The 22680-nt window shown below is 43.3% G+C and overlaps 4 protein-coding genes across 5 annotated transcripts; 2 read left to right on the top strand and 2 right to left on the bottom strand.

The window, feature by feature from the left end:
- Positions 1-1018: 1018 nt before the first annotated feature.
- Positions 1019-15233, bottom strand: pnpla7b (patatin-like phospholipase domain containing 7b). The gene is made up of 36 exons (XM_027010636.2): positions 15175-15233; positions 14404-14445; positions 14182-14256; positions 13979-14063; positions 13776-13858; positions 13574-13662; positions 13324-13464; positions 13053-13212; positions 12836-12916; positions 12577-12705; positions 12332-12412; positions 12079-12214; positions 11889-11984; positions 11730-11782; positions 11434-11589; positions 11215-11292; positions 10738-10943; positions 9820-9951; positions 8824-8947; positions 8633-8746; positions 8464-8539; positions 8223-8372; positions 8058-8121; positions 7781-7949; positions 6832-7014; positions 6421-6539; positions 4954-5110; positions 4753-4869; positions 4106-4175; positions 3903-4019; positions 3543-3691; positions 3011-3163; positions 2804-2920; positions 2493-2577; positions 2267-2412; positions 1019-2181 (listed from the first exon to the last, which is right to left on the bottom strand). Exons 2-36 carry the CDS (start codon positions 14440-14442, stop codon positions 2107-2109), a joined length of 4005 nt encoding a protein of 1334 aa, XP_026866437.2. The 5' UTR covers positions 14443-14445; positions 15175-15233; the 3' UTR covers positions 1019-2106.
- Positions 15234-15353: 120 nt separating this feature from the next.
- mrpl41 (mitochondrial ribosomal protein L41) lies at positions 15354-16308 on the top strand. Its single transcript, XM_027010623.2, has 2 exons — positions 15354-15390; positions 15752-16308. The coding sequence occupies exon 2, from the start codon at positions 15752-15754 to the stop codon at positions 16157-16159; it is 408 nt and encodes a 135-aa protein (XP_026866424.2). The 5' UTR covers positions 15354-15390; the 3' UTR covers positions 16160-16308.
- Positions 16309-16646: 338 nt separating this feature from the next.
- dph7 (diphthamide biosynthesis 7) lies at positions 16647-19644 on the bottom strand. 2 transcript variants are annotated; one of them, XM_035530169.1, is made up of 10 exons: positions 19556-19644; positions 19203-19361; positions 18866-18999; positions 18695-18782; positions 18482-18576; positions 18237-18394; positions 17980-18052; positions 17786-17851; positions 17541-17713; positions 16647-17391 (listed from the first exon to the last, which is right to left on the bottom strand). In XM_035530169.1, the coding sequence occupies exons 2-10, from the start codon at positions 19341-19343 to the stop codon at positions 16949-16951; spliced, it is 1371 nt and encodes a 456-aa protein (XP_035386062.1). In that variant the 5' UTR covers positions 19344-19361; positions 19556-19644; the 3' UTR covers positions 16647-16948. The 2 variants fall into 2 exon arrangements, with proteins under 2 accessions (XP_035386062.1, XP_026866460.2); XM_027010659.2 differs by having other exon boundaries at positions 19203-19644.
- A 15-nt stretch (positions 19645-19659) lies between these two features.
- Positions 19660-21364, top strand: paxx (PAXX non-homologous end joining factor). The gene is made up of 7 exons (XM_027010660.2): positions 19660-19881; positions 19992-20052; positions 20144-20193; positions 20301-20485; positions 20559-20606; positions 20733-20823; positions 21069-21364. The coding sequence occupies exons 1-7, from the start codon at positions 19787-19789 to the stop codon at positions 21115-21117; spliced, it is 579 nt and encodes a 192-aa protein (XP_026866461.1). The 5' UTR covers positions 19660-19786; the 3' UTR covers positions 21118-21364.
- Positions 21365-22680: the final 1316 nt, after the last annotated feature.

Raw genomic sequence — 22680 nt, forward strand, 5'->3', positions numbered from 1 at the left:
CATGGTTTTCTGCAGCTTATCCAAACTATTGGACATCTCTCTCACCTCCTGCCACAGATATGCATAGCACATAGCTTCATAAGACTAGTTCAGTGGCAAATTTTGAAAAGGTATAAAAGGTCAGAGTTTGAAGAAAATTGATTTTCTTTATGTGTGCATGCACCCACTGACCTGTTGCAGATATTCTCGCACTCTGAGGTAAGTGTTGTTAATTTTCTTTGCTTCTGTGACCTTCACGTTGACATTTCCCAGGATGTTCTCCAGCTGGCATTCACACAAACAAATACACACAGAGGGTCACTAATGTAATCCATGTTATTCAACGATACCAACATTTTTGTGATTGAGAATCAAGCGCAGACTGCTAACATTGTCATTATTAAGGGTACTAAACTACAAAAGGCCATAATCATTTCGCCTCTGTCCATGGTTCTGAACGATTAGTTCTTTTTATACGTGGAAGTTGCTTACCTGCACACACTTCTCACTCTCCTTGCTGGGCCCTGTGTCCATCTCCAGCCTTCTCACATTCTGCTGCAGTTCCAACAGTCGAGCCTCTTTTTTCCGTTTTATAAACTTTAGCTCGTTGTGCTGCGCTTTTAGTAGACATAGCCTCCTATGCTGTTCGTCCACCGCACTCTACATTAATGTGCACATGTATATCTATTATTCTAGGATCTAGTCCATATCTCCTTTCAAAGAAAAGGCTAATTTGCCTCAGTAGTTGCTCGGGGTGTAGATAATGTTCTCACTGAAGCACTCATCACGAGCGGCCTTTCCTTAGCCGTCCAGCATGACCCTATTCGCTGCATCGTATTCGGCTTGGATCTGAACTCCATTCTGATATATATATATATACACATACACACACACACTTTTCCATATGCATATTTAGTTTCACAGTGAGAGACCAACTGACAACTGACTCATTCCACAGAAGATCCTGGTGTAAAAAACTTGGCTTGTTATTTTCAAAATCGTCCCGCACTGAACCAAACTGACCTCGTCTGCTCAGAAATAAAACTGGATGTGTTTACCTAGTTTTTGTACACGAACTCGTTGCTGCCGGAGAGGCAGCAAACGAGGTGGAACCGCCAGCAAACTCATCGTCGCAGAACTGAGCCGTTGAGTTTTTCCAAGCTGTCCTTTCTACTACTGGTCGTCCGTCATGATGGTTAACGTCACGAGGCAAAAAACAGAACTCTTCAGACAGGTTCTTTGGAACGAAGACACGGAAGCATTCGCCTTCGAATCAGTTTAGTTTCAACAACACATTCTATTTCTGTGATGGAAGCCGTTGTTAGTTCCATGATAAATTTAGGACCATGTGGCTAAACAAACATATTGACAGTACAGGAAACAGTTAAATATGCCCAGATTAAGTAAGATGGTTAAATATCAGCCCCACCACGCGACCCGGTAGATAACGTCGCTAAGATGACCAGGCTATATTTTGCACAATGTCTGTTAATAATGAAACTACAATATTTTTACTGTCAACTACAAATAACGATCCTTTGTTGAAATCCAGTACTGTTTATCTCTTCAGCATGGTCATGGATATAAACACAACAAAAGGGAACGTCTAAAAATGTTATATGATAATTGTTTTGAAAGGTTTGCATTAGAAAAAAAGAAATTTGTATCCTGACCACAGTCTTCTGTGGTTGAACAGATTATGTTTGTACTCAAAGAAATGATACAGTAATGCTGTAAGTGTTGTGTTGCATTTGTTTGTGTGTGTGTATATACATGCAGCTGTTGATCCTTAGTTCAATATTGCTTTTTGGCAGGAATGCAGTTTCAGCAAAGACCAGAGCACTGCACACTGAAGGGTTCTACAGCTGCAGTTCCTTATTAAGTCCTTCATGAGTTGTGTGCAACAAAGCAAGAAACACCCAAGCTTACAAACCCCTGACTGTACATTCATTAATAGTTATGTATCCCATCTGATGCAGGAAACATTAAAATTCAAAATACATCAAATTTCTCAACTTCGCTGTCATTATGTAAGACACTACAGTCTGATTCGTCTCATCACAGAGAACATCTGCAAAAAAACATGAACAACACTATGTTCTGAACAACACTATGAAGCATCTCCGGTCAATAAGTAATGTGACTCGTCTGGTTGGATTTCCGGTGTCGTCTTTGTCTTCTTGAAATCCTGATTTCCTCATCCTGTGTAAAACATTAATTCACCTTGAGATTTTAAGCATAACCAGAGCTATTATAAAACACATGGTCTTCACTTAGGTCCTCTTACTGTATCAACTGTGTCTGCTGTCTCTTCCTCGTCCGTGTGCAGCTCCTCCTCTTCCTCAGTATGCTCATGCTCACTGCTGGCATTGGACAGGTCGAAATCAGACAGAACCACATCATCCTCATAGTCTGTCTGGTACTCCGATTCCTCTGTGGAGGGCACAGGTAACAGATGTGTGTGAGAACAAGGTTGTCTCTGAATGTAAGGGAGAGCCAAATTCATTCCTCACCTTCCACAACGGCCTGCTTCACTGGCTCTATGCGGGACACTATCTCGGCCAGGTCTGTGAAGGAGGCATTTGGACAGGTCACCACCTGCATAAAAGACCATTCATTCAAAGGTCATTTCAGAGAGAAAATCTGTGTAAGTTTCACCTTGTTTCATGATTTAGTTGGTGGTAGGCTCTAGCCTATTTGTACAATGTAAACATAACGTAGTTCTGGTTAGGTTATCAGCTGTTCTATGTGCCAAATGTTGCAGGGCGTAGTGGAGTCAGCTGGATCCATGCCAAGCTGTGAAGGAGAGCCTGCAGTGCCTCACGTTCGTGCTCCTGCTCTTGTGGAACTCCTCTTGGTGTCGGTCCTTCAGCATCTTCTCCACCACACCACTACGGCACCACACGTCGAACACCGTCTTCCCATGCTGGTAGCCCACATCCTTTGAAAGTGGGGGAGTGGAAATGTCGAGGGATCAACCATAAATTTGGGGCGGGGGAGCAGGAGTCCAGGGGGCGGGGCAACAACTCACGGCAATCTCGTCGAACTTGCCGAAGTCTAGAGTCCCGAATCGGTCGATGGCGGGCCGGATGTACTCGCAGTATTCACTCTCCTTGACTGACTCAAGCTGGCGCACACAGCACACGTAAGCCAGCCGTGTCTGGATCTCTGCCATATTCAGCACCTGTGGAAAGGGGGGATCTTACATCACTCTGCTTACAAATCACTGTCCACCCAGACTCATACTTCATGTTACCATTCATCACCCAAACACCTGCAGGACAGAAACTCTTGGAATTAAGGAGGAAAGGCAATGGGGCACAGCTCACTCCTAAAGAGCTGATTCAAATCATCAAACAGCCATCAGGCTGCCACTGCGTCTCTGCTCACAGCCTGACTTGCAAAGATGAACACTACAGACCATCACAGACTTGCAAAGATAAACACTGCAGACCATCGTCAAGGCTCACCGACCAAGAGCTTTTTTTATCAGTGCGCCTGACTAATGGAGGCCTGTTACACTCTGCATTATTAATTGCACGGGCCACTTCCAGAGAGCTAACCTTCACTCGCTCTGCCATGGGGTTCAGTCGTTTCCACAACAACCACCACCCGGACAGCGAGTCACCATAGTTGGTGAGGCTGGTCTCATCCTGGTTGCCCACGTCAATAGCGATCACCACCTTGGCGCCCATGGAGCGAGCTACGTCAGCTGGAGAAAGGAAGGGCACATGAGAAGATAAGTGTACCTGTGCCGAAACCAGCCTCTATGCACACCAAAAGCATTTTAAACACATACCAACCCCACCTACCCCTGTGGCAAGTTCAGTGGTGGAAGTTTAATACTGTCATTTAAACTGTGTTTCATATGCACACATTTTATGAAACGCATGATGGACATTTTAATATGTTTACAACCTTACCAGGCAGATTATTGATATATCCACCATCCATGAGTAAATGTCCATCTTTAGGGTCACAGAGAGGAGGCAAATAACCTGAGAGAGACATGCTGGCACGCACATACCTCCACAGAGAACCTGAATGGCAGACGCAGAAAGAAATGAGCTCAAAGCTGAAAAGAGACACAGAGAAATGGTAGAGTCCAATGAGTCAATGCAATTACCATCTGTGTGCACTCTCATGGAAGATGCAGTGATGTCTGTAGTTATGTTAAAGTATGGAATCAAGAGGTCCTATAATAAAAAGGAAAACAGGTCAAATATGACATGGAGACAGAATTAGGCTGAAAATCATGAATAAGGTTTCTGTCCCTCTAGAAAAGGGAATTATGGGATGGAATCACATGGAATTCTACAATGCTGTATCTGCAGAGCTCTTTCAAGGTACACATCCCAAGGTTTAACATAAGCACTCTAGAGGTAAGGGATTTATTATTGCTATGGTAACCCTTCACTATACTGACAAATTAGTTATGCCTAATAATTTATTTATATAATTGCACTCATTTTTAAATTATGCTTTATATATGCTATAGTCATGTCTAGTGCCATGTATTCCTTATTGAAATCTTTTTCTTGAATATATGATGCCTAGAAGGCAATTCATGAATAAATAAACAAACAAAATTAATAAATGTATAAATATTTTTGACAGGACAGTACAGAAACAGCCATAAACTGAGCTGAGACAAAGCAATCAGGCAATAGCTCTGTCCTCTTCAGGAAACGCTTCAGGGTGAAAGCCTAAGCTTCCCCTTGAGTGCAGCCGGCCGAGAAACGTCACAGGCAGAGCTTCACACTACATTCTCACCTCGATCTGTTTGTCTTTAAACATGCTGCTGATGCTGGAGTTAAAAGAGGCCCCAGTGAACATGGATGTGACCGGGTATGTTAGATCCAGGATCCTCTTAAACACTGATCCAAACTCCTACAGCACGAGAAACCAATTGTTCATCCCTAACTTCAGAGAGATAATGTTTATAGCAGTGTTCTGAGAAGTTCAGCATCTCACCGTGGCCCATTCCCGCGCCCTGACTCTTAAACGACTGTGGTTCCTCTCCTCAGCGAACAGCGCCCCCATTAGGGAGCCAATGGAAGTGCCGCCCACCAGATCGACAGGGATGCCAGCCTCACACAGAGCCCGAATGATGCCTACCTGAGAACAGCCTCTGTTGGGGTGGAGGAGCTCAGTCAACTGTCAGGTGACATAGTCCACTGAAGTCATGTCAGTGCCATGTTCTTATGCCCACATAAGATACTCTGTGTCTAAAGGTTGTTCTTTCACTTTGAAAAGTCTAACTTCAATTTTGTCAAACCAGCTCCTATTTAGCTTGAATCTATTTGTAGGTAACATAGACAGTTAGCTAACTTTCTTCATCAGGTGCTCACTGATACACCATAAATCTTTCCCTACTTCACATAGCTTGCTCTGACAAGCCCTTAAAGCTGACCTGCATTCAAATTACATTGCTCAACTTAACCAGTGGTTTTCACCTCTTTTAATAAGATACTGCTCTTAGAAAAGGTTGACAAGCCACAGTGATATATAGTCCACCTCAAACAACTTAATGATATCATTTTAATGCACAGTAGCTTTATCTTGTATGTAGCAATATTCATAATTCCACTGCCTAATGATCTTCAGAGAATCCAGTGACATTTGAGAAAACATGTAGGATTTGAAACATTTTTTTCTAATTTATTTTCACAGGATGTGATAGAGGGTATTTCTGAAAAGAGCATAATTGTTTCCAAAGAAAAAGTTAGACCCAGAGTTCCTAATATGGGCATGACACCTACTGGATGGATTCAGTGGTCTATTAGCATTATGCTGCAGGATAATAAAATGCTTCTTCAAAGTTGGATTTGTTCAGTCAGGCTTTTTTATTTTTAACTTGAACATGTGCAACAATGCCTCTTTATTATCAAAGTATTGTAAGAATATGAAAACAAATTTGTCAGTGTGATGACGAATGAGAGATCAATGGATGGAAAATTACAACACATTAAAACATTTTTTTAAAAAAAATGCAATTTCATGCCAGGATCTTTTTACCCACCTTTAACAAGCTCCACAGTCTGATAAGGAAGAGGCACAGACAGAGAGCAGACAAACAGAAACACTATCAGCAAAGAACGCACACACACACACACACACACAGGATGCAAACCCCACAACTACCATGAAGAGTTTCTAACTGTTGCTGAATGCAGGTTATCACAAAGCCTGAGTGAAATCATACTACAAATGGAAAAAGAAAATAGGAAAGCTTTGTGAAGAACTACAGTTAGAGTAATTAATGGAAAAATACAGGGAAACCATTAGTGAAATAAACATGCCATTAATGAATATGCTTTTTATTTATTAGTGCTTTAAATTCCATAGATGAATGCTGACAACAGGTGTTGTATGCAGAACGGCTGATGGGCGCCGGGGAGATGCATCAACAGAGAGGGTGGAGGGAGGGTGGAAGCGTACCTGGCGCCCCCTCCGCCCAGCACTAGGGCGATGGCGTTTCCCGTCAGAACACGGGCCAAGCGGGAAAAATCGGAATGGCGATCCGGAAGTTTCTCGAACACACGCTGGTACATCTCACGCTGAGAGGTGCAACACAGAAAAAGACAGAGACAAGATAAACTCGCCGACCTGCCGCTTCACCAGATGTCTGCGCTTATCGACAAAAACGCGCCGCTCACGCTTTTATCGCAGATATTAACTACAGATTAGCAGGACGGCTGCCCATACTATATGTTTAGGTTGGTGTAAGCATCTGTCTTGAACTGAAAGTGAGGAGGGTAGACACTTAGAACGTCGGGCAATTACCAGATTGGGCAGTGGGCCGTTGCATGTTAGCATAAGCAGGTGGCCTTAGCATATTGGCATGCTCACCAGCTTGGGCAGGCTGCGTCGGCTGAAGACCCGGCGTGGGCACGACAGGTGTAGGTGCCTGGATATCCAGCTCCGCATGTTGAGCCACTCGGCTGTTCCGCGTGGCGGAGGCCCGTCCTCATGGTGCAGGAGCACCAGCTGCTTCTGAGCCCGCACTGCGCTGCCCTCCAGCATCCGCTCCAGCTGGGCGAGATGGGGGGGGGGGGGGGGGGGGGGGGGGGTTGGAGGTTTGCAGGTGCAGGGCCAGACCACTAAATACATACACAATCTCAATCGCCACTTCATTAGGCACTCTCTTAGAGGCACATCTTATAGGTGTATAGGAGGTGTTCTTGGCGACAGATGGGCTGCAGTCGCCAAACAACGCAAACAAATAAATGCTCCTGAAAAAGTGGTTGGTGAATGTATGCATGTGGTTAAAATGACTACTACAGCCAGTCATTTCCTGCCACTAATCTCCAATCTGACAGTTGCTTATTATATTAAATGTCATTATGATGTTTTTTAAGACATCACACCAATAAAGTTTAAGTGAGTAAAATTAGAAAGAGAAAGAATGAGACAGATAGATTTTGACTTTCAAAGCGAACCATGCAAGGCCAAGATTTGATAATATATATAAAACACACTTGTCTTTGCTTTGTGGATTACTGATAATCACCCTTCTCTCAGCTCCATTACTTTCCTTAGTAATTCAATATTACGCACCACTAATAATCCTGTCTAACTTCTAACAAATTTTTATCTTGGTCACCTTTCTTGTAGAGAGATTACAAGAAAAATAAAATCAACAACCTGAAGAAAAATCACAGTAAGGAGGGCATGAATGCCATACGAGTCCCTTTGGTAATCAGCTTCTATTGCTCTCTGGGGCTCAAGCTGTAAAGAACTTCATTCAGTCATGTCCAGTTCAGTGTCAGCTGAGTGTATTGAGATGTGGTGCATCTACCTCTCCCACAGTGGGCTCCATCTCCCCAAGCCCCAGGATGAGAATGCAATCGGCCTGCCGAATGCAGCGCTGGGTCCAGGGGGTCAGTGTGCCATCCGACTGGTACAGGACGATCCGGTGGATGTCCTCCTGCTGGCCCAGCCAACTGGACAGGCGATACTCGTGCACACTGGGATGATACAGGATCAGGCGATTGACGTTAATCATACAACACATAAAACATCGAGTCAAACCCATGCTGAATCGCACCGAGTGAAAAATCAAGCTCACAGCTCACCTGTCCAGAGCTGCAGTGCCCAGGCGCTGTTTGATGATGTCACTAGTCAGGAGCAAAGTGGGACCTGACACGGGGTCGTTGTCATGAAGGCAGGGAAAGTGAATACACTTAGCACCATCATCAATCCTTAACCATGGCCATTAATCTTATATAAAGTGTCCTTACCGATAGCACTGAGGGCATGCTGGAGCTCCAGGGTAAATGCAGTCATGGGCACCTCATCCGACACAGGCAGGATGGTGACGGTGGACAGGTTGGAGGCAGGGTTACCTGCATCCCAGTTACTGCCAGAGGTGTGCAGGCCCAGGCTATGAGCTATGGGACCAGCAAGGAGTGGAAGCATTACTAACACACACACACACACACACACACACGTATGGATTTTTCTCTCCTGCATTTTACATACCTGAAAGAGGTCTACCAACTTGCTGCATGTTTCCAAGGATCTTCTGACCGAGGAGGTGAATCAGTCTTGTCACAACCTATCAATGCATCGAGTTCTTCTATGGTTTAGGATGCCTTACATTCACTCAATCCTGACCCGGCCATTAATACAGTGACTGGAGTTATCTAACCTGGGGGTATTTTCTTTTGATGGAGTTCAGGGCCCCTTTGGGCAGCTTGGCCAGCTCAGAGTCTCTGACTGCATGCACGGTGGTGGCCCTGTTCATCTGCGTTAGGGCTTCCACCTGGAGAAAGGCAGCAGGCAAGGTTGAACACCAGGCCACGTAGCCTGTTGTTGGTATGGTAAGGGGACGGCGCTCACCACTCCGATGAGATCACCCCTCCCGTACTCGCCAGCCAGCTCCTTCTTCCCATCATCCCTCAGGATGACGGAACGCAGACGCCCACTCAACACAATGAAGGTGCTGTCTGACTTCTCACCCTGCCTGAGAGACAGACAGACAGAGAAAGAGTGAGCAGATTAAAAGATGTCTATATAATCTCACTGGACACTTCACTTGGTACACCTGTCTTACAGGTGCACTCTACAGGTATACAGATGGAGACTTGGTAGACCACCACAAGCCATAAATGAGAACAGATGAGCTGCAGTCTGTGAATGTACATCTACAAGATGTTTCTAATAAGCATCCAAACAGATGGACACATGTAACAACCCAAAGAGTAAATAATAATTACTGTGAAAAACTCTTAGGCCAGCCAAGAAATTATAAGCCATTTATTCATGTAGTACTTAATAGCATATGAAAGCTAAAAATGCTAGTACAGCAAGAAGTTTATTTTAAAGTTATTAATACCCTGTGAGAACAACACAGGTTTGGTTCCCTGACTTCTCCTCAATGTATGACTTGCAAAAAACATTCAGGATGATAATGACATCAAACAACGAAAACTAAAAACCCACAGAAAACTAAGTCCTTCAGACAAAACACTTGGGATTGGCCAGAGTGGAACTCCCTCAACAAAAGAAAAGGTTTGGAAGCATATACCATGGGAAGATATTAGCATACTTTTCTTTTTTCAAGTGGCCTTAGACTTGTCCCATGCATACATAGTAGTGTTATACACAGGAAGAACATAAAGGAAGAACATAAATGTCTTAGTGATTTGAGCATAACCGATACTGATGTTTGAAGACACGCTGAAATGGATGACTAAGTGTAAGACTGCCAGGAAAGAGATTAGGAGAGAAAAAATGAGAGTGAGAGATTAAGAGAGAAAAAGAAAAAGAAAAAGTGAGCGAGAGAGAGAGAGAGAGAGAGAGAGAGAGAGAGAGAAACTGCCAGACAGACATTACCTGTAAACGGCCTTTCCAGCCTCCACTGCCATCCAGTCAAGAGCGAAGTCAATCTGTCTGACGAAGGAGGAGACTCTGCGCACCACTGTGTGAGCCACATACAGCACCACCCGTGGCTCCACCCGCATGATCCTGCAAAAGAAGGTGGGTGTGTAAGTGACATCGAATAGTTAACACACACACACACACATACACACACACACACACACACACACTTACTTGGGCAAATACTTAATACATATACACTCAAATAAACCAAGAAATGTTTCACAGCAAAATTGACTGGGCGAGTGGATTCAAAGTGCAGTTCCGCAAACGACATGCGGTCTCTGAGAGGAAGCCAAACATGACCTGCTCTTATTTTCCTAGGAACAATGCAGCCTAATCAAGGAACAGCTTCTGGCAGGGTTGCCCTACAGGCTTTAGCCATTCAGAAGCTTCCAGATGGTAAAGGACTCAGTACACACAATGCTACCCACACAAAATCCTCTGTCAGCACCAGACCCTGAGACCACCACCACCACCACAAAAAAAAAATTAAAATCCCAAATCAATATCTCACACAAACAACTGATGACATTTCTGTCAATTAGCTGGGCACTCAGTAAGGCAACTGCTGAGATTTCATTTAAGACGAGCTGACTGCTGGTGGGAGAGCCAGGTGTTTGGATGTAGATCGTTGCCATGGAGAAATCCTTAAATACCTTCAGGGGTCTTTCATGCACACATCCAACAGAGTGACAAAGTGTCAAATCAACACCAAGCTCTACCAAATACAGAGAGCCAAAGAAAAGCTAGTTCCAGCCCTATCCTGCCAAAAAAACATGTTAACATACAGTATGTTCCCTAATGCAAGAAGCAGTGTTCATGAAATATGTGTTTGTGCACATGTGCTCGCGTGCATGTGTGGTCACGTACTCATAGAAGTGCGTTTTGGAGATGGACAGGAAGCTGCAGTCACGGTGGGCACGCACGCTGAAGATAAGTGGCTCTCCGGTGAGCACAGCTAGGTGGCCCACCAGCTCCCCAGGGTGAGTCACGAACAGACACGTGTCCTCATCTCGGTCGATCATCCGCTGGTGCACGTGCAGTGCGCCTGAGATCACGAACTGCATGCTCACATCCTGCCAAGACAGCGACGTTAAGGTGCAAAAGAGGCTGGTGTAATCGGCAGGGGGGAGGCTATATGTTTGGCAGAAGATCTCAAAGGAGGTCATGCTTTTTCCTGGGATATGTACACTGCTTTCTATTACTGTGAGCAACGCAGGCAAGATAGACTGCAAATAAATGTTCAGGTTTTCATGCTTGCATAGAGCACCTAGACAGCATTTTTCAAATAGTGCAGTGAAGGTTTTTGAGGGTGAGTGATCCACTGCTCTGAATAGCTTTACAGACCTGGTCTCCTTGATTTGCTACAACACACCCAGCTCGGACCTGCCTCAGGGTTACTCTCCCTTCCAGAAGACTGGGGTCCTGCAAGACAAAAACAAAGAAAGGAATCAATATAAAGCATAAACTTTATCTGGACACTAAAACTCACATAATTGTAATTTGTTTGTTGTTGTTGCGCGTTTGTTTGTTTGTTTTCTTATTCCATCCATAACAAAGCCTTGCCTGAAGCTGAATGATTTTGAGCAGGTCTTTCTTAGCAGCCTGAAAGATCGCGTTGACTTTGCTGTGGTGAACATGGCCGCAGTGCCCCCCAGTGTCCGAAAAGTGGTACACCGCAGAGGGAGCTGGCTGCATGGTCACAGACTTCTTCAAAATAGACTTCAACATAGTGGATAATAAAAGGAAAAAATAAACACTTTAAACAAATTGTTGTTGTTGTTTATTATTATTATTATTATTATTATTATAATCAGTGCACCTGGTGAAAACTGCCCAGGCTATAAAAAATGCGACAGTACCTTATAAGCACCTGAGCATGAGGGAACCTGATTAAGGTCACCTGTCCCTGACCCTGAGGGAGCCAAACATCAGGAACCATATTACAACTATTCTATACACTATGTACAAACAATACATGATAATGTGGTGAAGCTGATACAGTGTGTGGTCTGTCTCACTGCCTGACAGTGAGCTGTCCATCACAAAGCGGGACTTCCTGACGGAGGCCGAGGGGCTCTGTGTCGGCCTGAGCACACCATCGTCTGGAGTCGTACCTGCAAGGTTAAATCAACACGGACAACGATACTCCCCAACATCACTTCCAACAGAGCCTGTGGCCTTCAGAGAACATAAGCGGCACAGGCAGACCTGCATCGGCGTGAGTCTCCGCACTTCCGTGAGCAGCTGCTTCCTCATCCGTGTGGGAGTGCCTGCGATGGGGGCGGACGAGACTGCCCTCCCCCAGCACACCGGCCACAGTATCCAGAACGACAGCCTGACTCTCCTGAGACACACAGCAGACAGGTATTCCCTTCAAATATTAAAGGTCATGCTGGCCTTTTAAAGCTGTTCATTTTGGGCAATAATATGTCACTTTGAAAAGAGTTCTATATGTTCTGACCGGGTTGAAGAGCTCAGTGGTCAGTCCCAGGTAGTTGTGCAGAGCAAGGAAGGTGACACGCTGCAGTCGCACCATGATGATCTGGACAGGCAAGAAGGGAGCATGAGTTTTCCCAGGATCACGCAGTTTAATCATCAACGCTGTTCCTACCTTTAATTCAAGCTGCGTTTAGTCTTGCGATGGTGACGAGGTAATACACATGGCCTTCGCTGTGAGTGCGTATGACCTTGCGGGAGGGAAGGTACCTGAACAACGCGCACCAGAGTCTCTGGGTACTTCTCAAACACAGACTGGAAGGCTGCAGCGGGGAGACGGAGCACGGTGGATGGAGCTGCAGCCTTGGCCGACACGGTCTTATAGGGAGCCGGGTATCCCTACGCAAGATGAAAGCAGGCTGAGAGATGTGAAAATGAGGTCAGGTGTACATATGGCAGGTGAGAAGATGCTTGTACTGCAGTGCCAGAACACTGCCTTGCACAGTAAGAAAGTTATGATGAATATTACGGTGATAATGTCCAGGATGCTGAGCAGACTGTGAACACTATCTCCAGGCAACACATGCTTAACCACAAGTTCTGTGCCATCCTGAAAAGAGGATAGATAAAGATTTTTTTAATTGTTCCTAGCAACAAACATCTGCTGAGTTAGGCAAGCATGTGCTATCAATACCAAAGAATGATCACTAGACGGAGCAGTGAATTTCAGATGGCCTGGATCTTACACTCTCATGAATGCAGAGTTCCAGGGAGCCATCCTGCACCACAAAGATGCTGTCGTCAATGTCCCCGGGCCGAAAGAGGCCCTCCCCCTGCTGCAGTTCCACAAATACCATGTGGCGACACAGTTCCAGGAACAGAGGCTTCTCAAAGTGACCGAGAACCCTGGTAAGAGGAAATGGGAGCAGGACTCACAACATTCTGTATGGTGTTGCCATTTAGAGGCCAACCATCCTTTCAGCCAAAACGTAAGGGGGAAGAAATGAAGCAACCCACCGGACATTCTTCAGCATGTACAGGACCTCCGAAGGCAGGTGAGAGTTCTGCACATCAAACTCAGTCAAGTCCGCCTCCAAGACGGAAGGAGGTGGCTCTTTTGGCTGGAGGGTGGGCGGTTCCCGACGAATGCGCAGGATCCTTATTGGATAAAGCAGGTAAAGCAAAAGTAATGGAGCCAGTTTGGTTGAGGTGAAGAATCGCTGTGCTTGTGTGCACTGCATGCCACAAGAGAGAATGGCTTACATACTTGCGTGCTATCGAGAGAACTTTGGGTCTCTTTCGGGTTCGCTTTTGAGATACTGGACCTGAATTTGCTGGTGAAGATAAGGTCTGCACCTGAATTTTTAAAACATATATGCAGCTCAGCTACATGTCAGAAGGAAAGTGTTTAATGCATTTATTGTTCATCACAAAGACTTCTGGAGACTTCCTTTAACAGGAAGTTATACCTTTCTCATTATTTTCCTGCCATAAAACATCACTTTATCCCTTTTCCTGAAACGATATTTAGGGACTCCAGCCTGTTGTTGCTCTAAAGAAAACAGAGCCACAAAATAAAGGGGTTCCAACAGATGGCAGATATGACAATTACACCAAATTTGATAAACAAGATCTAAGATTTTGCCAACAGTTATCATTGTGGCTTACTTACTTGCTCTGTATCTTCTGTACACAAAGAATATAATAACACTAATGAATGAGACTGCAACTGCTATTCCAATCAGCACACCCTTCCACTGAAAGAGGAAGCACAAAAGGCATTGGCACTACTGAAAAAAACAGACGGTATGTCTGTATAAAAAAAACAAAAACAAAATACAAGCAGGTGAATCCAAAACAAACATGCATGTATACCATAGTGGTGTGCAATTGGTCCTCCACAAAGTGCTGCACCCAAGCCCTGATATCACTTCCATAAGGCAGCACTGCCTACCAAACACAACAATCACTGTTAAATCTGAGGCTCAGGGGTGCTTAATCAGGCCCACCCACAGAAAGCCAAATGCACTTGTATAAATGCTCATATTGACATGGTCTTCATAAGCAAGATTAAAACCATATACTGATAATTCTTACTGGGTATATACTGCACCTATCCTCTTCTGTGTCATACATTTCCTGCATAGAAAAAAAAAGTTTCAATTCAGAAATAATTAGATTAACAAGCTTTTTTACATCATTCTAATTAATAAAACTGTGTTCCCATCAGTCCATATTGCAGCAGAGCAGAAACTAGGTAGAATAAGCCAAAATATGTATGGAATAAGTCAACTCATTTGACGATGTAGGCTTACAGTAGCACAGACAAATCAACACATACACTCTCATGTTTCTTTTTGTAACTAGAGAAAAGCAATGCCCATTCTGCATATAACTGAAATCCAAAATAAGCGACTGCCAGGATCATTAAACCGGACGTGCTGCAGGGCGAGTGGATTCCACAACACCAACATTTTGCAGGACACAGTCCAGTGTAACGGGACCCAATCCCCATCCAATGCAACCCCATGTTTGCTCTCTAACAAGGGGAAACCGAAGACTGAATCAAGGTGAACAAAGAACTACACTACAGTTGGTCTATTAGAGACGTGCTAAGTGGAAAGTTTGTTTTTGTTTTCTTTTTTTAAATATGAGAAAATGTCTCAAAGTTCAAATTTCCTAAACAGCTGTGATCTCGGTGTTGTTTACAAAGCACGTCGGTCAGCAAGCACTTGTAATCAGATACACTCGCGTCCTATAAATCAACAGCTGCAACAAGATATAATATTGTACAAATAACGCCCACTCTTTGATCCGCCACTGTGCAAGACTACACTGAAATCTGATAATGAATTGTATATTACTTACTAAATTGTTTGCTAAACCTCCCTTTGTTAACGACAAACTTGGTTCAATCAAAACACGATGTCAGGCAGACTCGGAGACTGGTGGAAACGCTGTACCAGTATTTGATATTCTGATTGGTTTGCGTTGCGCTGAGTTGACCTATCACCATCCACTTCTTTGAAAATACCCAATTGGTAATATTTCAGCCATATCCCACTTGAAAGCACGCTTTTCAAGGTGAGTGTTCAAAATTAGCTAGCTAGGTAACGTTAACATTTTGAATAAGCCTTGTTGTATGATGTCTGTGAAGCTAAGGTTAGTATTCATAATTGTGCAGAGCTTTCCCTCCGGCCAACATGCCGTAGCCACCTACTTCAGACGCTCGGTGCGGTTTTTTCCGTTCGTAGCTGTGCATACATCGCAAAAATATAGCTAGTTAGCAAAGTTGCACGTACGTATTTGTTAGCTGTGAGCCAACTCGGGTCAGGGGAGTTCTCGACGTTAGGCGACTGAACTTGCCAGTTAGCACAGCTTTAGGAATATATGGATTTGTGCGCTTTTGTTCTGGGCTGGCTAAATGAGACGTTAAATCATACAGATGGGGGTACTGTCGACACTGACGCGAGGGCTGGTCCGCGGAGCAGACCGGACAGCGGAGTTCACGAGCAAGCGGGGCCCCAACACTTTCTATAAAAGCAGAGGGGCTATGCCCACGGGAATACTAACATCCAGCAGGAAATTCATACCTGTACGCGAAATGACACCCGAGTTCGTGGTACCCAATCTAGAAGGATTTAACCTGAGACCCTACGTGTCCTTCAAAGCCCCAGCGGGGACGGAAGAACGCATGACGGCGGAAGAACTCTTCGCCCAGGTGGTTGCGCCACAGATCGAAAGGGACATTGAAGCAGGCACGTTTGACAAGGAACAACTGGAAAAATACGGATTAGAGAAAACGCAAGAAGGAAAGCTGTTTAAAATGTATCCAAAAAATTTTGTTCGTTAACTGTTTGTTATAATGATTACTGGACTCTGAAACTGCGTTTCTACAGGCTCAATACACCCTCTAGGCACATACCGCTGAAACAGTTGGCCATTACAGAATATGCAAAACAATTTTGTTGTGACTTAAATACAGCTCATATTACAGTGTTACTTTGTGTTATTCTGGAGCCCTGTAGCATGTTCGCTAGTTGGGTTAAACTTTATGGACGACTTAAAGGAGTAACGAGTAATTTTTCCAGTGATGGTTCTTCACATTATGAAACAGCCTTTATATCGACACGCAGTGGCCTGCGTATGTCAAAGATTTTGTGCTAAATCTATTTTAATCACAGTTGCTTCCATGTTGGGAACCACTCTATGGAGCCTAAACTTATTTACTTGGGAAGTATAAAGCAATCCGATTCATCTTGTTAGCTATACTTTATAAAACTCACTTTCATAAATGTCAGCTGTTTTAAGGTGTAAAAGATTGACTGCTCCTTTTAAAGTAATTTTACAGAAAACATTTGATATTTTATTTGCTTCCCTGTTTACATAACTATTTAAAAAAAAAAAAAAGTAACGGGGTCAATAACAGAGGGGGGAAATGACCAGAAAGACTAAATTTGAATTCTCTAAAAATGTCCATAAATGCAACCCAAAAATTGCCTATTTAAGTACAGTATTACAACATACTGTGCTTAAGGATATTGTTTATTAGCCAAGTCATATTTAGTTCCAAATGATGCGTTCTCCAAACATTCCACAGCTAGCCTATTTTCTAAGAGCATTTCCACTCAAAGATCAACGCTCAGGAAGTGGGAGGAGGCTCAGTTGTTTCTTCCCCAGGTTCCTCCTCAGTCTTCCCTGGACTCCAGTCCCATCTCCAAACATGCAGCATGTGGTCATAAAAGGAGCAGGTGGCCAGCAGGCAAGATAGGGGGGCTGAGTTCTCGCCAGTGCTAGGGAGAGGAACAGGTTCCGGGGGGCTACTCTTCCCTGGTGGAGGTGTGTGGTCAGGAATGTAGTGACCCAAGTCATCTTCCAGGGAGGTGTCGAAGCTGGCAGTTGGGGATTCATACTGGATCCGAAGGTGACCTCCAAGGTCTGGGAACGTCACACTAACCGGAGCAGCTTCCTGAGGTAAGGAGGATGCTGAGCTGTTCAGAGGAAGCCATGACCAGTCTGCTCCATAGGCTAAGGAGTTATGCAGGATGTAGGACGCCAGAATAGGGCATGGTCCTTCACTTCCATCTGTTAAGACAAACAGAACTAGAATGCAGTTTATGGATGGGAAGAAATAACCACTTAGCCTTTGTCAGGATTGCAACCAATAGCAAGCCTCTGTATCAAGCAAGATTTTTAAGGCTTCTTTAAAACAAATGGCTTTTTGTTGTGCTTACCCAAAGCTTGTTGGCAATGGAGAATGTGGAAGTCATTGTGCATACATGCAGCCAAGAGCAGATGTTTGTGAACAGGGTTCCACTTGAGTCTCCACACCCCCCCACCCACTGCAGTTTCACTGAGGGGTTGTCGCATGTTCCTCTCGTCCCACAGAAGCACATTCTCATCATAACTGAAGCAAACAGGGAAGTCACGCAAGAGTCAACCAGTGTCAACAGTGCTAATGAGACTAAAGAGGATTTACCTGCCAGTGGCTAAAATGTGCTCTCGGTGGGGGTTGCTGTGTATGCTACACACTCCCATTGAATGCCTGTAAATGAAGCATTTAGGGAAAATGATGTAAGTAATTATAATGGAACATTATAGGAATCACAATCCAAACAAAATTTTTAAGAATGTGATAGGTGCTTGAGACTTTTTCAAAAGTCAGTCCCTTACCTTTTACTGGCAAAAGTAGGGAAATCAAACCCCATCCTCAGATCCCAACCCTTAAGTTTGCAGTCATCACCACCTAAAACAGCAGCAGTGTTAAACATGCATTAAAAGGACAAACTAAATTACTTAATATACTTTAAAAAAAATATTTTATGATGGAGAATGACTTAAGAAATGTGATGCTACATGTCAGACCATCTGGCAATCTGTCCCTCAGAAAAATCCCTAAATAGCTGTCAAAAATGACATTCCTGATTTACCAGAATAAATTAGCTGTGTATCCCAGTAGCTAAAAGCTGAGATCCAGGCTTCAAAGTCATGAGCTTTCCATTGGGAGACAGTAGTCAAACTGGCCTCCCCAAGAGACAACACAGCAAGGGAGCCTGTTGAATCACTGGACACCAAACGTGGGTCAATACTGTAAGCAAAAAGTTAGAAACTTTATCTTAGGCCAGTCATATTTGCATATATATCAGGTTTCATTTTAATGCTTAGAGCTGTTTACCCTTCACCTCTTCCTGTTGACCAATCCAGTGACAACACTAATCTGTCAGGACCCAATTCCGTGCTTAGCACATGCTCCAAACCGCAGCTGTTGTGCTAGTCAGCAGAGATGACAGACAAAAAATAGAATCAATGCGTAGGTATAGAAAGTTATTAGGATAATGTGTTTATTAGTCTCCAAACGGCTTACAGAAAGCAAGGGTCAAAAACACACCTGCGTCTCGATGAACGTATGCAACTGGATTTCTCCACAAGCTGTAGCCATTCCCAGCAGAGGGCGCTCGAGCACTGGTATATGACACCTGGGGTGCACCAATGTAAATTAAACACCACAAATCTGCAGCAGAAATTCGTAGACTTATTTGAACTCATTTTAAAAAGTTACCATTTTAAATCTAGGATAGCTGGAGTATCGATTCGCTGTATCTCAGTTAGTGGTGGGGTAAAAGATCCCTGTGAACGAAACTGGAATAGATACAAGCGACCGATTCGGCTTGGAGTCGCGCATTCCGCTGCTGACTGCGAATAAAAGGACGTTAGAAGAATTAAAGACAATCAGAAAATGGGTCAACATGGGAAATCTTGAGTAATCCACCGATTTGGCATTCAGCGCAGCGGCACGTTAAATTCAGTTGTTTTACTTGACAAATTACTGCATTAACATTAAGAGCTTCACTACATCATGTAAATTAGCTAGATAACTAGGCTATGCCGTTACTCACATTGTCCTCGCCTTTCTGGAGCTGGTAAGTTCCACATGCGAGCAGGTGGGACCACTGAGGCAGTGGACACCACTCCACGGTATCCGCACTCAGCTCGGTGTCCCACACTTGTAGACTTCGGGTTCGGGAGTTCCAATCCATATGAACAAGTTAAGCATACTATGGAGCAAAACTTGCTTGTTAATCGTCAGCAGCGACCCAGAAAAGCTAACCTACCGTTAGTTAGTGTCTCTCTAATCGGAGGGATTACAGGACATGGAAAAAAACATGTGCTTCTAAGTAGTTAGCGCCAACGCCCCATGCATGACCTCCTGTTTGCGCCCCAAAGACAACACCAGCAAGTCATTACTTACTCCCGCAACTGCAATACTACAAATTCATGACAAAGCTATGACAGTATTTTTCCTTCACTTTTTTCCCCAACGTGTGATCTTCAATCAGGAAGTACCTAGCTAAGGAGTAACATTAACTTCCGGGTACTTCTACGTTTAAAATCCGTGAGAACATTTAAACTGTCAGTCAATGTAGCCTAATTTTTGTTACACTAGTGATAGGTGTTTCTGTTGTTGGCCTGTTACTCTAGGATGGATAAGGCCGTCCTCTGTATTTTGATAGACAAGAACGATAAATCCGAATATGTTTGTTTTACGCAAAAGAAGCCAGAAGGAATACACATTGGGTGAGTAAAAGCAGCACAGTAGCGCGCCTGTCGTCATGGGAGGGTTATTATAGCTACCTTATAAAATGTATGCAGTGTATTTTCACCACCTGTGATTAATTCTGTCACAGACTGAGCAATGGTGAAGATGTTTGGAAAGCAGATCTCTCAGAAGAGATGCTATCCCAGCTTGTAAGTTATTCTAAACATGGAGTTCTAACGATAACAATATTCAACGTTATCCCGTCTATCTAAATGAAGAGAATAATCGATATTTTTGCAGAAAAAGAAAACGTTCTTGAAGTCAACAGAGGATTATGCCCTGAAGCTTAAGTAAGGCAGCTTGTTTATCAAAACGAACATATGGAATGGATGTTCTCTCGTTGAGGCGCTTTTCCCTCTGTCTTGCTCTGAGTCCGATCTCTTGTGTGCCGGGACAGGAGTGCATGCCAGAATGGCAATGCATTCATCTCTCTGCAGGAGGACAGTGCCGTGCTTACCCTAGGCTCGGAGTCTACAGACCCGAATGTGTCATTTTCCAAACTCCCAGATCTCGAGGGAAGAACACAGATCAAGGAACTGCTCTTCAGCATGGCAGGCAGCCTTATGCAGCAGAACAGTACAGGTAAACTTTGTTTTTGCTGTGTGAGCATCTGCAACAAAAAGCCAGTTGAACTTTTGTTTTTGTACCCTAACAGGGGGTCAGTCTTCAAGCCCCATGAAGAGCCTTCAGAAAAGAAGCACAGGTATGTGGTAGCCCCACCTTCATAATCCTTTTTTATTTTGGGCTGGTGGATTTGTTCCATTGTTCTGTAAAAAGAATATTTAGCCACATCTAACCATTTGAGAATAATGCTAGGTGTCCATTTTAGCATTTGAACCCAGGAAACACCACGGTGGCCCAACAATAGCAGTGAGGAAGCGTCTTCCAGGAGATTCACTGATCAACCCAGGGACAAGAAGGTGACTAGCTCTAATGATGAGTTATAAATTAGGAGCGTCTAGTGTTTTGGGCTAGGTCTGTAAAGAAGCACCTGATTTCACTAATTGGGTTCCTTTCATGATTTAAAAAAAAAATGTAGAAAAAGTGTAAACAAAAGTGGATTTCTGCAGGTTTGGAGCAAAAACCTGCAGACACTAGGCCCTCGATTGAATCAATATTTATGATCCATTTATGACGCATGCATTTTTACTGTTTTATTTTGCAGGAAGCTGGCTGCTACAGGAGTAGATTTTGATGATGGAGATGACATGTAATCTCCTGATGCTGATAATGACACGAATGTTCCAGTTTTAATCCACCAACACTATCACTTACTGTTGCTAATTACTATTTTTTAAATATGTAACATTAACAATACAAATGTTTTTTAAAGCTCTATGGAACTATTCTAATGAATTATGATGGTTTTTTTTAAATGAATTATGAATCTAATGAATTATGATGGTGATTTTAAGACTGTAATACAATGTTATTTCTAAAATAAACACTTAAATTCCTAAATTAGTGACTTTGTAATGTGCAGAATTAAACATTTTTCCTCCCATTTTATATTATAGAACTTGAACACTTCATCACAAGAGTAGAATGAAGCTTAAAAGTTGGGTTTGTTACAGTGTTAAGTTGAAATGGATAAGAAAATCTCCACAGACAAATAAATATATGCACATCCATGTCTTTTGAAAATATAATGACATTTTTAAAAGTTCCATTCAATATACTCAAGGGCACTTTACAAGAAAATACAACGCCAGTTTTGAGCAGGATTTATTTATTTATTTGTTGTTGTTGGAGATGTTTTTTGTTTGTTTGTTTTGTTTTGTTTTCGACTGAGGAGGGGAGGAACAAACCTGAAGACAAAGAGGAAGCGTGCCAGGAAGTTGATGCCGGATTTGAGTGCAACAATAACTGTTAATCCAACAGTCGTGCTTAACTAAATGGAAAGCTAGAAATGAAACGCAATACAAAAAGACTACACAGTAAGGGGGGGAAACAAGTAGGAGGGTAACCAAGACTAAAGTACAGCAAAGACCGACATATTAAGACATGAAAATGAGAAGTATAACTAAACAGGATGTTTAGAGGAAAATGGGACACAGGTGAACAGACAGCCAAGTGGTGATACACTGGTGAGTGGCCACAGTTCTGAAACTGGGCTACAGAGGGTCAGTCAAATCTGGGATAGTGTGGCCTCCAGAAAGCAATATTTGTAAAACCATAACTCATCGTTTTACGTTTATGAAATATGTTATACACAATTTCTGGTCATTTTCAATTCTACAATCGTTCTTTAAGAGTACAAACATGCTGCTTTCAAAGTTTCTACGTTGCTTGCAGTAGTCCAGTCTAAGTCCAGTTGTGATACTATTTCTGTTTGCGGAGCCAAATAAATTCTTAAATAAGCAAACAAATCACAATATGTTATTGCTTATTACTGTGAGACAATAAACGGCGCTTGTAGAAATGTATAAAAGCAATATTATCCTCGACACTCGGCCGAATCACAGCCGTACTGATATTCAGTATATCACGAGTTCGAGTGTGATATTGTTTAATTAATTAAATACTTTTTTAGTTGAGCAACAAAATTTAGGTTAACGTTCATATGCCCATGTTGTTTTTACATTTTACAAAGTGGCGACATTTTGTACTGCGCGATTGCTCAGATACTGCAATTTGTTTTATTGGGGTTACATTTGTAGTTCTATATGTTTTATGCAATTTTTGGAGACTATCTAGGCTTTTTTGCTGCAGCCACAGACTGAAAATGTAGGCTCCTTTCCTATTAGTAAACTTAGGAACCTTTGCTAATAATAATA

The sequence above is a fragment of the Electrophorus electricus genome, chromosome 9 (genome assembly GCF_013358815.1).
Source record: "Electrophorus electricus isolate fEleEle1 chromosome 9, fEleEle1.pri, whole genome shotgun sequence".
Lineage (NCBI taxonomy): Eukaryota > Metazoa > Chordata > Actinopteri > Gymnotiformes > Gymnotidae > Electrophorus > Electrophorus electricus.

Bases quoted from the DNA above. Each gene is read 5' to 3' on its own strand.
- pnpla7b (XM_027010636.2), bottom strand. From the start codon at position 14,442: ATGTATGACACAGAAGAGGATAGGTGCAGTATATACCCA. The intron at 13,663-13,775 runs GTATAACTTCCT...TTAAAAATTCAG, and splicing joins GCAGGAAAATAATGAGAAAG to GTGCAGACCTTATCTTCACC. The intron at 12,413-12,576 runs GTACCTTCCCTC...TTGCCTGTCCAG, and splicing joins CTCTGGTGCGCGTTGTTCAG to ATCATCATGGTGCGACTGCA.
- mrpl41 (XM_027010623.2), top strand. From the start codon at position 15,752: ATGGGGGTACTGTCGACACTGACGCGAGGGCTGGTCCGCGGAGCAGAC.
- dph7 (XM_035530169.1), bottom strand. From the start codon at position 19,343: ATGGATTGGAACTCCCGAACCCGAAGTCTACAAGTGTGGGACACCGAG. The intron at 18,783-18,865 runs GTAACTTTTTAA...GGTGCACCCCAG, and splicing joins GCTATCCTAGATTTAAAATG to GTGTCATATACCAGTGCTCG. The intron at 18,053-18,236 runs GTAAATCAGGAA...CTGCTGTTTTAG, and splicing joins TACACAGCTAATTTATTCTG to GTGGTGATGACTGCAAACTT.
- paxx (XM_027010660.2), top strand. From the start codon at position 19,787: ATGGATAAGGCCGTCCTCTGTATTTTGATAGACAAGAACGATAAATCC. The intron at 20,053-20,143 runs GTAAGTTATTCT...ATATTTTTGCAG, and splicing joins AAGAGATGCTATCCCAGCTT to AAAAAGAAAACGTTCTTGAA. The intron at 20,486-20,558 runs GTAAACTTTGTT...GTACCCTAACAG, and splicing joins TATGCAGCAGAACAGTACAG to GGGGTCAGTCTTCAAGCCCC.